Here is a 14,089-nt window from a genome sequence, read left to right on the forward strand (position 1 = left end):
GAAAAAAGACAAAAATAAATAAATAAATAAATAAATAAATAAGGAAGAAAAATTTTATTTGTAAGATTTTTTTTGGAGAGGGCTTTGAAACAAGGTCTTGCCGTGTAGTTCAGGCTGGCCTTGAATTCATTATGTCGCCCAGGCTGGTCTTGAACTCACAACGATCCTCTTGCCTCAGCCTCCCAGGCATGCACCACCACATTCAGCCAGCACAATCTTTTTTAAATGCCCACTTTGTAACATTTGCTCCTTTTAAAAATCATTTACCAAGCAATTCTCCACCCTGAAGACTATGTACTAAAAGTAGGAGCCTTCATACTACATTTTCTTTTTGTTCTTGGATGCTTTGTTACTGGATTCTTTTACATCTGTGGTTGATTTGCACAAATCCTTCTGTCATTTCTCTCTTCCGTGAGTACTGGGTTACTGAAATGAACTAATCCAATCAACTTCCTGGGGACAGCTAACCAGGAGCAGTGCGGCCTCTCCAGCTCTCTGAGCTGCTCAGCTTTTCCGTTACCCTTGAGACACTGCCTGACTAAGGAGATGCAAGACCTATTAAGCTTCAGTACAGTTTTGTTTCTTTTTAAAAGTAAGAACAGGACTCTAGGGGGCTGGGGATTTAGCTCAGCGGCACAGCGCCTGCCTGGCAAGCACAAAGTCATGAGTTCAATTCCCGGTACTGGAAAAAAAAACAAAAAAAAACAAAACAAAGAACAGGACTCTAATTATCAAGAGGACGGAAGCTTTTAATAAATAAAAGCTCCTGTCTGTCTTTTTTGTTTGTTTGTTTGTTTGCGGTACCGGGGATCGAACTCACGACCTTGCACTTGACAGGCAGGCGCTTATGCCACTGAAACTCCTGTCTCTCTTTCCTGCAGGCCAATGGCAAGTCATGGGCATCCCCAGAGCATAGGAACCCTTCAGGGACCCGGGCTTAGAGCTCAAGTGAAAGTGTACGAAACCCTGATTTCACTTGTTAGCACAGCTGAAGCAACTCCCCAAAGACACGTTGTGCTGCAATGTCAGGACGCTGGCAACATGAGGAAAGGAAACAGGAGCTCTGCGTGTGCCTCCTCTTAAGCAATGCCTTCCCGGTAATAAATCTGAATGGAACGAGTGTAAGGCACCCTGGGGACGGTACCAGGCTGCAGCTCAGGCCAGGATGAACTGGCTGGCAGGAACTGCCTGAAAGATCTGGTAGAGGAGGCAAAGGCCAACTCCAGGGAAATGAAGCAAGATGACCAGCGGCAAGGCCATGGCTGGTACCTCCCCTCCTCGGGCATGGTCCCGCATCACCATGCCAACAGATCTCGGCGACTGTGCTTCACCCCACTGCCTAGGATCCTCCACTCTGATGACCTCCACTAGGCTTTCAGTAAACTAGGCTCAGGGTTCCCCGCTCCTCAGGCAGTGGCCTAAAAGCAGAGGGGGCCTCACTAGGGAACTTTCCGTGGAATCAGACAACACCTTGGAAAATGTGGAACTATCAAGCATCTGTCCTCTTCTTTGTTTTGTTTTGTTGTCTTTTTGAGATAGGGTCTCGCTATGCAGTTCAGGCTGGCCTTGAGCTCACTTTGCAGCCCAGGCTGGTCTTAAACTCCCAACGATCCTCCTGCCTCAGCCTCCCAAGTGCTGGGATGACAGGCGTGCACCACCATGCCCGGGCTCTCCTCTTCCTTATAAATTCCCTTTTCTATCATTCCTTAAATTAGGAGTATAACACAAAGTGGACCAGGTTGTAAAATACATATTTAATTTTGAATACACACCTTCACTGGGAGAAAAACAGTGACAGGAGAATAGATGCTGCATTCCCATGGGGGCCACATTTGGAGGTATTTCCTCTGTGGAAGGGGTAAAACGCCACCACTAAGCTCTTCTGTGGCTATTGCACACAGGTCAAGTTACCAAGCAGCAACTCACCTCAGAGGTAGTAAGACACAATAGCGGATTAGGACACCCAGCACCCACACCATGGTGAGCCGAGGACTGATGTAGTGGAAATTGATATTGGTTCTAGTGAGGAGATTCCAGGATACTAGCTCCTCTGAGGAGAACCTTTGGGTCACTTCATCTTCCACAATGGCTTCCAATCCCTTCTTGGAGAAATAAAACACGTCAGAGAGCTCAAAGTCCCTTCCTCGAAGACCAGAGAGCCCTTTCTCCATGGGTGACTCATCTCTTTGGATAATACCTTAAAAGAAAGCATCAGGACATGAGAAAATGTAATAGGACAGGGCAACTCACCAACGGGGCAACTTTGTGGAGTTTACAGAAAATAAATACTATGGGTGACAAACAGACTTCAAAAATAAGGGATGTAACAGCAGCCAGAAGAGAGGGGACATCACTGCAAGAAATGACCTATACCCAGTGATCTCCATGAATACAGAAGAAGTTCGGTTCTGCCGGGCGGGGTGGCGCATGCCTGTAATCCCAGCACTCGGGAGGAGGCTGAGGCAGGAGGATCACTGTGAGTTCAAGACCAGCCCGGCTACAGAGTAAGCTCAAAGCCAGCCTGAACTGCGTAGTGAGACCCTGTCTCAAAAAGACAAAAAAAAGTTTAGTTCTTTTTAACCTCCTTGTTCGGGTTTCCTCCCTAAACATTATTACCAAAAGAATTCACAGAAAGCAAACTCTCTCCAGATATATCTGAACTGTGTAACAAAAAAGATTTCTGTGCTTCTCTGCTAAAGGCTTTAAAGTCAAAAGGCAAGCAAAATGGCAAATGACATTTACCACAAACAACAATAGTTGAGGTCATATAATTTTTTTCCCTCGATACTGTTGAACCTAGCACCTTCACACTCAGGTACATCCCTGCCCTTTCTTTATTTTTTATTTTGAAGCAGGATCTCCCTAAGTTACTAAACTACTCAGGCTGGGATTGAACTTGCAGTTCTCCTACCTTAGCTTCCCATAGTGCTGGGATTACCATAAAAATTTTTAATAAGAAAACCACAGGCTACTGCAGAAAAGTAAGCAGGTTCATGAAGTGAATTTATGGAAGTAATATCAATGGTTAATAAATATATCAAAATTTAAATTGGGTGTGGTGGCACACGCATGTAATCCCAGCACTCAGGAGGCTGAGGCAGGAGCATCACCAAGAGTTTGAGGCCAGCCTGGGCTACACAGTGAGTTCAAGGACAGCCTAGACTATGTAATGAGACTCTGTCTCAAAATCAATCAGAATTTTTTACAGTCAAAAAAATGTGAGTGAGACAAAACTGACATATTTATGTTATCAAATTATTATAGACAGCTAAATTAGGTAGAAATATTCTAGGCAGTCAGACAGGGCGAGGCCAGCAAGGGAGTCAGAGCAGAGGATGAGAACGCATCACAGCTGTGTCTGGAAGCGCATCTGTCGAAGGCCAGGCCTCAAGATAAAGATGGAATGACCAGGCTTACGTGCCTCCCTGAGGGATAAGCAGTAACTTGAAGGTTACACTATAATTGGTATCACCTGGTCCAATAAAGTCTAGATAGACATCAGTCACCCAGGTGGGTGACCAGGACCTCCTGATCCATCCCTTCCTAAGGAGGTCTCTGTTCTCTCCATGTACCCTTGCTACGGGACCTGCTTCCCCACTGGATCAATATTACCTAAGCGGCTACACTTGTAATTTTATTGGTTGGTCGTAGTTTTGACCCACGTTGTACCCCCATGTGATTTTGCTGTATAAAACTTCCTCTGTGGGGGCTGGGGATTTAGCTCAGCGGCATGGCCCCTGCCGGCAAGCATGAGGTCATAAGTTCGATTCCTAGTACAAAAAAAAAAAAACCAACTTCCTCTGTGAAGTGGGGTCCAGGGCAACCCACTTTCGGGTCCCCTCCTGTCTCTCAGAAGCTAGCTCTCTCCATACATTTACCCTACTTTTAACTTCTGTTTTCTTTAATTCCTTTTCAATTTCAGGGAACACAAACGCAGCATATCTGCCATCTAGCAGGTTGAGAGTTACACTTTTTCCCCCATATCAAAATCAGCAATACTTTTGTTCATGAAAAATCCAATGACTAAAATAACAAAGGTACTCTCGTATGCCACTTATAGGAGTGTGGAACAAATTCCTACCAACTGGTTTCAAAACTGACTTGTCAAGCCAGGCGTGGTGGTGCACGGCTATAATCCCAGCACTCAGAAGGCTGAGGCAGGAGGATAGTTTTGAGTTTGAGACCAGCCTGGGCTACAAAGTGAGCTCAAGGGCAGCCTGAACTTCACAGCGAGACCATGTCTCAAAAAGACCAAAAAATAAAACTGATTTGTCGTGAAAAGACTAAAAATAGTTCTTGATGATCAATAATTCCAATTCTAGGCCTCTATCATAAGAATTGCAGAGAAATTGCTCCCTGCAGCACTCTGATACACACGTGTCCATTAACAAATGTTAAATGAAAGAATCTTAAACTGTAGTTTAAGTCTATGAAATATATATACACAGAAAAAATGTGAAGAAAACATTATCTTTGAGCAAGGAGGCTAGATTTCCTTCTCCATAGTGATATCATATTTTCCATAAAGAAAATAACTCAAAGAATTTTAAAGCAGCATATTCTTTTTTCTAAATTGAAAAATGACTGCCACCACCCAGTTCTAACCACTCCATGAGTAATAAATGAGAAAGAAAGAGTCTTGAAAGAATAAAGAGTGGTTATGCACACAGTCCATAAAGGACTACTTGTTCCTCTGAGCTGTGCCACAAAGGCCTTTCCTTCCCACGTTAGACTCCTACAGGGATCCCACGCCACCAGCCTCAGCTCCACCAGCCTCATCACAGTCCGGAGGAGTCCACATTTGTAATCCCAGGAAAAAGTTACTGGAATTCCAATAAGTAATTCCAGTCTACCACTTCACCGCAACCTATAGGCAGAATAAAGAGACGGACACATATCTACAGTGGTGGGGAGCCGAGGGGGTCCTAAGTCCAGCTATGATGATGACTGACCGGAACAAAGGCCTCGACCCAGGGCCAAACCCAGCTTTTATTAATTCATGGAATGAGGAGTGGCTCACGGATGAGTGACTGTGAGAATCATGGGAAGTATGTGAGTACTGTGGAGGGGGTTGCTTAGGTAGGAGTCATTGTAGCACCTGGGCAATATGCAGAGAGAGGTATGCACAAAGATTGATCTGCATAACACAGTTTAAGGAAGTATCTTGGGTTTTTTTGTTGTTGTTTGTTTGTTTTTGAGACAGGGTCTCAGTATGCAGTTCAGGCTGGCCTTGAGCTCACTTTGTAGCCCAGGCTGGTCTCGGAACTCGCAACAATCCTCCTGCCTCAGCCTCCCGAGTGGAGTACTGGGATTACAGGCATGCGCCACCACGCCGAGCTGAGGAAGGATCTCATGTTTTGGGGTGAGTGCTTGAGCTCTGATGTCTATCCTTCATGCCCTCAGGCTCATGGCATGGTTTCTTTCTCCAGCTCACATACTAGCTGGAAGCCATAGGCAGGACATCACTGACTGTGCACTGCTTTAAAGGCTACACATCAGCACCTCAGCTAGACCCATTTCCATTGCTTAAAGCCCCCTGAGGGGGGAAAGAAATATCCTAGCCAGCTGTGTACATATCGATACACAGAATTAGGGCCAGGTTTAACCAAAGTGGAAACGCTGTTCTGTCAAGGACAGCCGTCAGGTGGTGTGCCACAGACTACAGAGAAATAGCTTTCCTTTTGTAGCGAGGTGAAGATGTTAAATCCCAGAAAGACCTTCTTTGACTTTCTCTTTCCAGTTTACCAAGAAATCAGTCAAAAGTTGAGACTGCTGCTCTATCATAGATGCCCAGAAGAACTGATACGGCGTCAACAGGAAAAATTGAGATTTTTTTTTTTCCTCTTTTTGGTTTTCGAAGGGAGAGCAGCATGGTGCCCGGGAGGAGAAAGGAAAGTCGGCTTGGAGTGTGGGGAGCGGCTGGAGCTGGTCATCAATCACGCATGCAGGACAAAGCCTGGCCAAGAACACGGGGAGCTCCTTGAACCATGATATTAATTTCAAGCTGCTGCAGCTTGTTAACTGATTGCTGAAGTGAGAGAGGCTGAAATTAATATCACCCTCTAGAGGGTATAAATAAACGCTCTACCGTTCTTGGGCAGTTCTCCTCTGCTTAGGAGAGAGTATCTCTACCTGACCCAGCTCTTGTCTCTTGTCTATCTTTTCCTCATTCCCACCGCCTTCCTCCGCGGGTACACAGAGAGCCCAAGTCTCAACATTGGAGTTGAAAGTCCGGTTCTGTTTAAGACTACTGGAAATTAGGGCGTGGCTAACCAGCTGAGGAAGTACTTGTGACCTGTCAATCATGGAGACCCAGGACACATGCGCAGAAAAGGTTCCCAAGCCCCACAGCTGGGACTAACCAGAAAATGCTATCTTTGATTTTTCTGGTCAAAAATTAATCAGGTTTCTGACAGGACAGCCTAGGCTGACGTCAGCCTGAGCAACAGCAAGACCTCTATCATTAATTTGGCGTCTGTGCTCTTCCATGACCCACACTCTGCAGAATATGCATTATTTTTTTTCCCTACATTTAATAAATATAAAACCTGGCTACTTTTTGCACATGTCTTGTCCAATTCTTTGTTCAGGACAAGAATCTGGAAAAAAAAATCTCTGGAAAGGGCCTACAGCGCACCCCCACCACACTGGATAACACAACCACCAGCTCCATAACTGGTGTCTTATAAAATGGAGTGGGAAATGTTTTAGTCTCCATAGAGTTAGTATTCTCTGGTTTCATGTCTGGGTTTTATTTTACATTGGTGTATATGTTTTTGTGTGTGTGCCCCATATGCAAAGTTAATATCTACATTAAGAGTTACAGCAGTAAAGGAACTTTTTGAATTATCATTAGGTTACCTTGTCCAGGAGTCAATTCCAAGCAGGTCAAGGTTCTTCACCTTTAGCCTACTGACATTATCAAATCAGCAGGAATTCGGTTAGAGGATGGACCAAGATAACTGTCCCTACTGAATTCCCCTTTGACCCTCCAGGCGCTGCAGTCCCACTCAGGGCCCATTACTCAACTCAAGCGCTGTTGTACGGCCAATACTTAGCAGGGCAAGTTTCATTATTTAGCAATATATAGATTCTTTTTTAATGTCCAGAGAAGAGGGAAGAACAAGTTGTTGAGTAATTCTCTGAATGAAATACACTAGGGATAGACCATCTAAAAATACTCTTTTCCAGAAAGCCAGACATAAGAACGCAACTTTAAAGTGCCTCGTAGTATGTAACAAAGCTTAGAGACGTGCACCCAAAAGCTAGGTCCTACCCCTGCACACTTGATGTACACCACTTTCTCTGCCTCTCTCCCTAGTTTATTCTGTATAATGCAAATAAAAGATAATATTTTTTAGTTTAGCATTTTCAACAGTATATAGACAAAGGATGAATATCCAGAATGTTAATACATAATAAAATAAGTAGGGAAAAAAAAAAATCAAAGAATTCAGTTTTTAAAAAATTGGCTGAAAGTATGGCAAGCAATCCATAAGAATCAGCCTAAATGACTAACATTCAAAAAGATGTTGGCTCATTGCAATCAGAGAAATATAAACCAAATCACAAGAGATACTACTTTATACCAATAAGGTTTAGCTTACTAGGAAACAATGCGGCATCAATTCAAAGACACTGAGAGCCTGTGATTCAGCAATTCTGTCACTAGCCTGGGTCTAAGAGGGTCCTGAAGCTAGGATGCCAAGTTTAACCCACCCTAAACACAGAATGCTTGGAGGTTCATCAGTGAAAGGCAAGAGAAGGGTTTATTAGGCAGAGATTTAGGACATACTCAAAAGTGGGCTGCTGATGCTCAGAGAAATGAGATCCCTTAGAGTTCGAAACTGGAAATATTTGTGCTTGTAGCAGTGGAATTCTGTGAAGTTGATTATCTAGTCTTGGTCTTGTTTGGTGGATGGAGGAAGTTGGCTCACCCATCGTAAGACAATGATCTACTCAAAGGTGAAAGTCCATTGTACAGGTGAAAAGGTGGACTATTCACCAATGAAAGAGGGCAATCTGCAAGTAAAAAGAGAATACAATAGTAGAGAATCCACTTGCAGGTCGAAGGGAATTTCCCAGGCTCATTGTGTTCTGGGAGAGGAGAGGGAAAAAAGTTAAAACAAATAAAATGGGCTTGTGTAGTGAAACTAGTTTTCATTTTTAAAATTATGATTTTCCTAATCCCAACACTCAGGAGGCTGAGGCAGAAAGATCACTTCGAATTCAAGGCCAGCCTGGGCTACATAGTGAGTTCAAGGACAACCTGAATTAATTACATAGCAAGACCCTGTCTCAAAAAGCAAAACAACTAACTAAATAAATAAATAAAAAGATAAAACATTGTTAGAAAAATGGCCTCGGTGGCAACCCACTTCTGGGACTCCTCCTGTCTTTCAGGAGCTATCTCTCAATAAATCTCCGCCCTTCTTAAAAAAAAAAAAAAAAACATAAAAAATGAGCTGGGTGTGGTGGCGCACATCTGTACTCCCAGCACTCGCTGAGGCACGAGGATCGCTGAGTTCGAGGCCTGCCTGGGCTACAAAGTGAGTTCAAGGCCAACCTGAAGTGCATAGTGAAACACTGTCTGAAAAAGACAAAAAAAAAATAAATAAAATAGGTGTTATGGGAAGGGAAGCAGGTGATTAGGGTGTGGCCAACCAGCCGGGCAAGTGGGCATCACCTATTAATCACAGAAATCCAGAATACAAATGACCACGCCCAGCACCTAGGACCAATCAGAAATTGCCGTTTTTCAGTTCTTCTGGAGTGAAGCAGGTTCTGGACAGGATGACCTAGATCTGATATCAGAATGAGGGGAAACAAATGATGGTGGCCATTAACCTTGTGGCCATTGTGAGCTCAGTGCCCGCTCTCACTGTGTACAGCATACTTCTGTTCTTATCTTTAATATATTTAACAGTTCACTACCATTTGTGTGTTGTCTAATTCTCTGTTCAGGACAAGAACCTGCAAAGAATCTCTGAAAGAAGTCCAGAGCACCCTAAGACCCCTGGTTACAGAAGCACTAATGAAAATGCAATGGTAACTTCCTTCCTAAGAAATATTGACCTCTGAGGGTTAAAATTATTGATCCAATTCACTCAAATATAAACTTCTGACTGGAAAAAATTCAATACAGTCAAAATATAGGAAATATTATCTATCAGGCATCAAATTACATATTAAGGAAAGGGGAAATATTTCCGTAGGTATCTAGAAATATTTATAAAGGGGCTGGGGATTTAGCTCAGCGGCACAGCGCCTGCCTGGCAAGCGCAACGTCGTGAGTTCGATTCCCGGTACCGGAAAAAAAAAAAAAAAAAAAAACTAACTAAATAAATAAATAGAAATATTTATAAGGAGACCAAAGACAGATAGATAGATAATTAGATAGAGATATCAGACTAACTGGCACAGATATAATTTTTAATTTTAATGTTATTAAGACAACCCAATTGTTATGAACAAATTAATCCTAATCCTTCAGAGTAAACCACATTTCTTAAATTGGTCAAATACTGATTCCAGGATATAAATTTTTTATTTGAGAGGGGAATTTAAAAGAGTAAAGTCGTAAATATTTGAACTTTGTCCTTACACCAAATGCTTTGGCCAAACCAACACGATCCATGCTTGGATTAAAAGAAAATTAGAACTCGTCTTCTATCTAATGAATTGCACAACCTGCCCTATGCCCCGTGTCTTTAGCAAGTCATTCATTCATAAATAATACGAGATCTGAAAGCCCTGTTGAAATGAAGGCAAAAGTTAAAACCATCTTAGACATAACTAACTCTAAATTAGCTGAGTAAGCTGTTGGAATAACTGCCCACTTATATACCACACTAGCTTTTCAATCTTCCAGTTGTAAAGCAAGCTTTCTAAGCAAGCAAGTGAGAAAATCAGGCCTACGGTAGACCAAAAAAGGGCATGGAGCTTATATACAGAAGTAGACCTTACCCTGCCAAAGCGCCGAAAGTCAGACACTCATCACTCCAACTCTGCTCTCATTGAAACCATGTTTGAACTGGTCAGTTTGGGTAAAAACTGCGCTGGCAGGTAGCCCATCAAAGCACATAGGCAATCATACAGGAGAAGTACTAGCAAGAAACAGCAGTGTCTCCTAACACCATTTCCCTGAGAAAATCTTAAGGAACTGACAAAAATACACTCTCAACTCCCCCAGTGTCTGGAAGAGGAACTGGGGGTACATTCTAGGATACTAGTAATCGTCTATTTCTCAATCTAAATGAAAGACAAATGCGCAAGTTCACCTTGGAAAACACATAGTTGCACATGTATAATTTTAGGCTCCTTTCTATGTACACTCTACTTTAATTATTAAGCAATTGGGCAAGGAGGAGTTTACCTATCCAGCAACAACTATTGGCAGTGGTGTCCTTTTTCTGCTATGAGGAGCTCCTCTGAGGGCTCAGGACCTTGGCAAGGAAGCCAGGTCCAGATGCCTCCCGACCATCCCCAACTTCCACCCCGACCCACAAATGTGGGTGCCTGATTGAAAAGCCCAAGGTAAAACAGCTCTAAGGACCACCTGTATGTTAGGATCTGGAGTGAGATAAATCAGCGCTGCTGAGATTAAACACCAGAGATATTCATTGTCAAAGGACAGGCATGGCCAGTGTTAGGTACAAAGAGCAGAAAGAGCTTTCTGCCACCCTAACAAGTCAGTACCAAGAACCGACACCTGAAACATACCACTGATCTCGGTCTCATTCTGCTCCAATTCATTAATTATACAGACATTAATATATTTAATTAATGTACAAATTTACACAGCCACATCACTGCACAGGTTTCCACTCTAATTTTTGCCATGGTTTTTCACAGTAATTTAGCTGTGACACTGCAAAGCGAAGCTATAGAATACCACATCAAACTGTGCCCCAGGTACATATCCAGGACAGAAGTTAGGCAGCTTGGCTGTACTTATTTCATGGCAACTCCTCTGGGTTCCTGATTCCCTTCCTAAGTTCTCTTTAAAAATTCAATTTTTGGGGCTGGGGATTTAGCTCAGCGGCACAGCGCCTGCCCAGCAAGCACAAGGTTGTGAGTTCAATCCCCGGTACTGGAAAAAAACAAAAAAAAAAAAAAAAAAAAAAAAAAAAAAATTCAATTTTATTGTCAATTTAGTTAAACACAGTAACAGAAGTGAAGCTGTTTTTAAATGTGCATTTTTGAGATGTGTCTTGAAGAATGTAAAAGGACATGATACCAACAACTAGCTTTAAAATAGTTCCATAAAAGATCACACATTAAATGAGAAGATGGTATTTCCAATTGGTTATATGCCTATTCTAGAACTTTCTATATAACTTATATACTGCATCTGTAACTAATTTTTTTAAAAAATACTTCCACGAAGGAAGCCAGAAAAAAGACAGATGAAACAAAGGTAGCTAATTATTTACATCTATAAAGAACTTCTAATTTTTGTATTAGTATTTTGTGATCCATACAGTTTATATGCATTTTGAGGTATCGGCATATTGCATCATGATCATTGATCCCTTTCTCACCCTTATCACACACACACCCACGTATTCTGAATAACTGTTTAATCTGGACGAAGGGTCCAGGTCCACGTTGCTGCTGAGTGCAAACATTTTATAATACCATTTAGCACTTTCTAATAAGGTTGAACATTTATTTGCTTACCCTGTGGCCTAGATATTCACCAGAATATCTACGCAACAGCATTTCAATCAGCTTTATTCCTAATGTGTAAACAGTAAAAATAACCCAAATGTCAACTAACATAACAATGGATTAAGCAAATCACTGGTCTTTGTACAAAGGAATACTTCGTGGCAATTATAAAAAATCTACTGACTCATGCAAAACATGGGAAAAAAACCTCACAAATGTTTTTACTGAATGAAAAAAAATAACACAAAGAATACACACTAAATTTCAATAACAGGAAAAACTTAACTGAAAATGTCATAAATGAGAGAGCTAACAACCACAGGGACTGAGGGATAAACATAAACAGGGGAGGCTGACAGAACTTCAAGAACAAGACACGTTCACTAGGTCGATCTGTGTGGTGATCACACAAGTCTATACATAGGAAACTAGTAGGTATGTAAATTATTCCTCAATCTTTTAAAAAAAATTTACTTCTCAAGAGTCTTCCAAATTCCTACCTATAGGGCCAGGGATGTAGCTCAGCAGCACCTGCCTGGCAAGCTCAAGGTCATAAGTTCGATTCCTGGTACAAACAAAAAACACCTGGTCAAATTCCCACCTACAATCTCAATTAGAGGCTCCATCCGATTATACTCACTTTTCCCAGGTATATTTTTAAATCTTTCTTCCTCAACTAGAAGGCAACTGACGTTTACTGTTTCCTGGTGCCAGGCTGTACTCGCAGCCCTCAGCACACACACTGATGTAACCCTCACGGTCCTGTCAGGTATTACGCATCATCCCCATTGTGTACAAGAGGAAACACGGCTGGAAGGGTTGTGTAACTTGGCTGAAGCCAAAGAGAACGTAGAACAGAGCCAGGATTTGAGTTACCAAGTCTGTAACTCCGAAACCAAAGGCTTCCTCGTGTCTAAAGCATTAAGCTCCACACCACTCAGTCCAATGCTTGCTCTCTGACAAGCCCCAAATACACTAAGATCTTCCCCACTGACACCACGTCACCCCCCAGTTCTGCCAAACAGAAAGCCCCATGGAGCAGTTCTTCCCAGTGTTTCCTCTCCTTCCTGGTGAAGAAAGGGAACTGATACTAAAGAAGACTTGGCCCAGCAGCCTGCACCTAACATGAATCTGGATAGGGCCTTGTCACCAGTTCACTTACACTTGGTCATCTGTTGCACAAAACTGTAACTCAAGTCATCCTTTGTTTTATTGTATTCTATTTTACTGGGGAAGCAACCTCCTACAGTCTGGAACACACTTGATTTCTTCGTTAGGTCTCTGGGCCTTCCCACGATAAGCCCAGGAAAACAGCCAAAGTCCCTCAGTTCAGTAGGTCCGACTTGTGTGAGGAAAGTGCTCTGTCCAGGTGAGGACTCTGAAACATCAGGACACAGATGTCCTGCCAGCACCCTTACTCTTCAAATCCGATCCAAGGCAGAAGTAGCTTCCCTACACATGCGGAAGATTCATCGTTTACAAAGGACAATCACCCTTGAGATGCATTGTTGGATAGATTCTCAAACCTTGTCCCTCCGTTAGCATCACCCAGCCAAGGTTTACAGGAAACAGCTCTGTCTCTTTCGGTCTCAGGAGACGAGTAACCTGCCACGTCCTCAGCATGAGTTCAAGGCTGTTGAGTCAAAGACAGAGCCAGGCATGGCAGTACACACCTGTAGTCCCAGAACTTGGGAAGCTGAAGCAACAGGAGCGCCATGAGTTCAAGGCCAGCCTAAGCTACGTAGTGAGACTCTATCTCAAACAACAACAACAACAACAAAAAAAGAAACAAAATAAAGGGCAGAGGGGAGCTCACCAACACCCTGACGCCGCCAAGGTGCAGGCCAACACTGAGGTGGTTTCTGTGCCCCCCACTGCCTGCACCAACTTTGTCTGGCAGAAGCTGGGCCCTCAGATAGCTGTGGCTGCTCAGAACTACAAAGGGACCAATGGGGGCTTCACTGGGGGATCAGCCTTGGCATGATCAAAGACCCTGGAGCCACATGGGTAGTCCCGGGCCACTCGGAGAGGAGGCACATCTTTGGGGCGTCAGATGAGCAGATTGGGTAGAAGGTGGCCCACGCCCTGACTAGGAGTGATCGCCCGCATCACGGAGAAGCTGGACGGAAGGGAAGCTGTCATCACGGAGAAGGTCATTTCTGAGCAAACCAAGGTCATCTCAGATAATGTGAAAGACTGGAGCAAGGCTGTGTTGGCCTATGAACCTGTGTGGGCCACTGGTACCGGAAAGTCGGCAACACCTCAACAGGCCCAGAAGTACATGGGATGGTTACGTCCAACGTCTCTGATGCAGCGGCTCAGAGCACCCGGATCACTGATGGAGGTTCTCTGACTGGGGCAAGCTGCCAAGAGCTGGCAAGCCAGCCTGGCGTGGACGGCTTCCTTGTGGGCAGCG

The 14,089-nt window shown here is 43.4% G+C and overlaps 1 protein-coding gene and 1 pseudogene across 1 annotated transcript in view; one reads left to right on the plus strand and one right to left on the minus strand.

Moving 5' to 3' along the window:
• The window catches only part of Gpat3 (glycerol-3-phosphate acyltransferase 3), a 73,269-nt gene that overhangs the window by 25,579 nt on the left and 33,601 nt on the right, over positions 1 to 14,089 (minus strand). Inside the window, exon 4 of the mRNA XM_005401380.2 lies at positions 1,927 to 2,197. Within this exon, the coding sequence (XP_005401437.1) occupies positions 1,927 to 2,197 (271 nt within the window). The remainder of the gene's footprint in view (positions 1 to 1,926; positions 2,198 to 14,089) is intronic.
• LOC102025905 overlaps positions 7,951 to 14,089 on the plus strand; it is a 22,794-nt pseudogene continuing 16,655 nt past the window's right edge.

This window comes from Chinchilla lanigera, unplaced genomic scaffold (assembly GCF_000276665.1).
Source record: "Chinchilla lanigera isolate Chin_1 unplaced genomic scaffold, ChiLan1.0 scaffold00073, whole genome shotgun sequence".
NCBI lineage: Eukaryota > Metazoa > Chordata > Mammalia > Rodentia > Chinchillidae > Chinchilla > Chinchilla lanigera.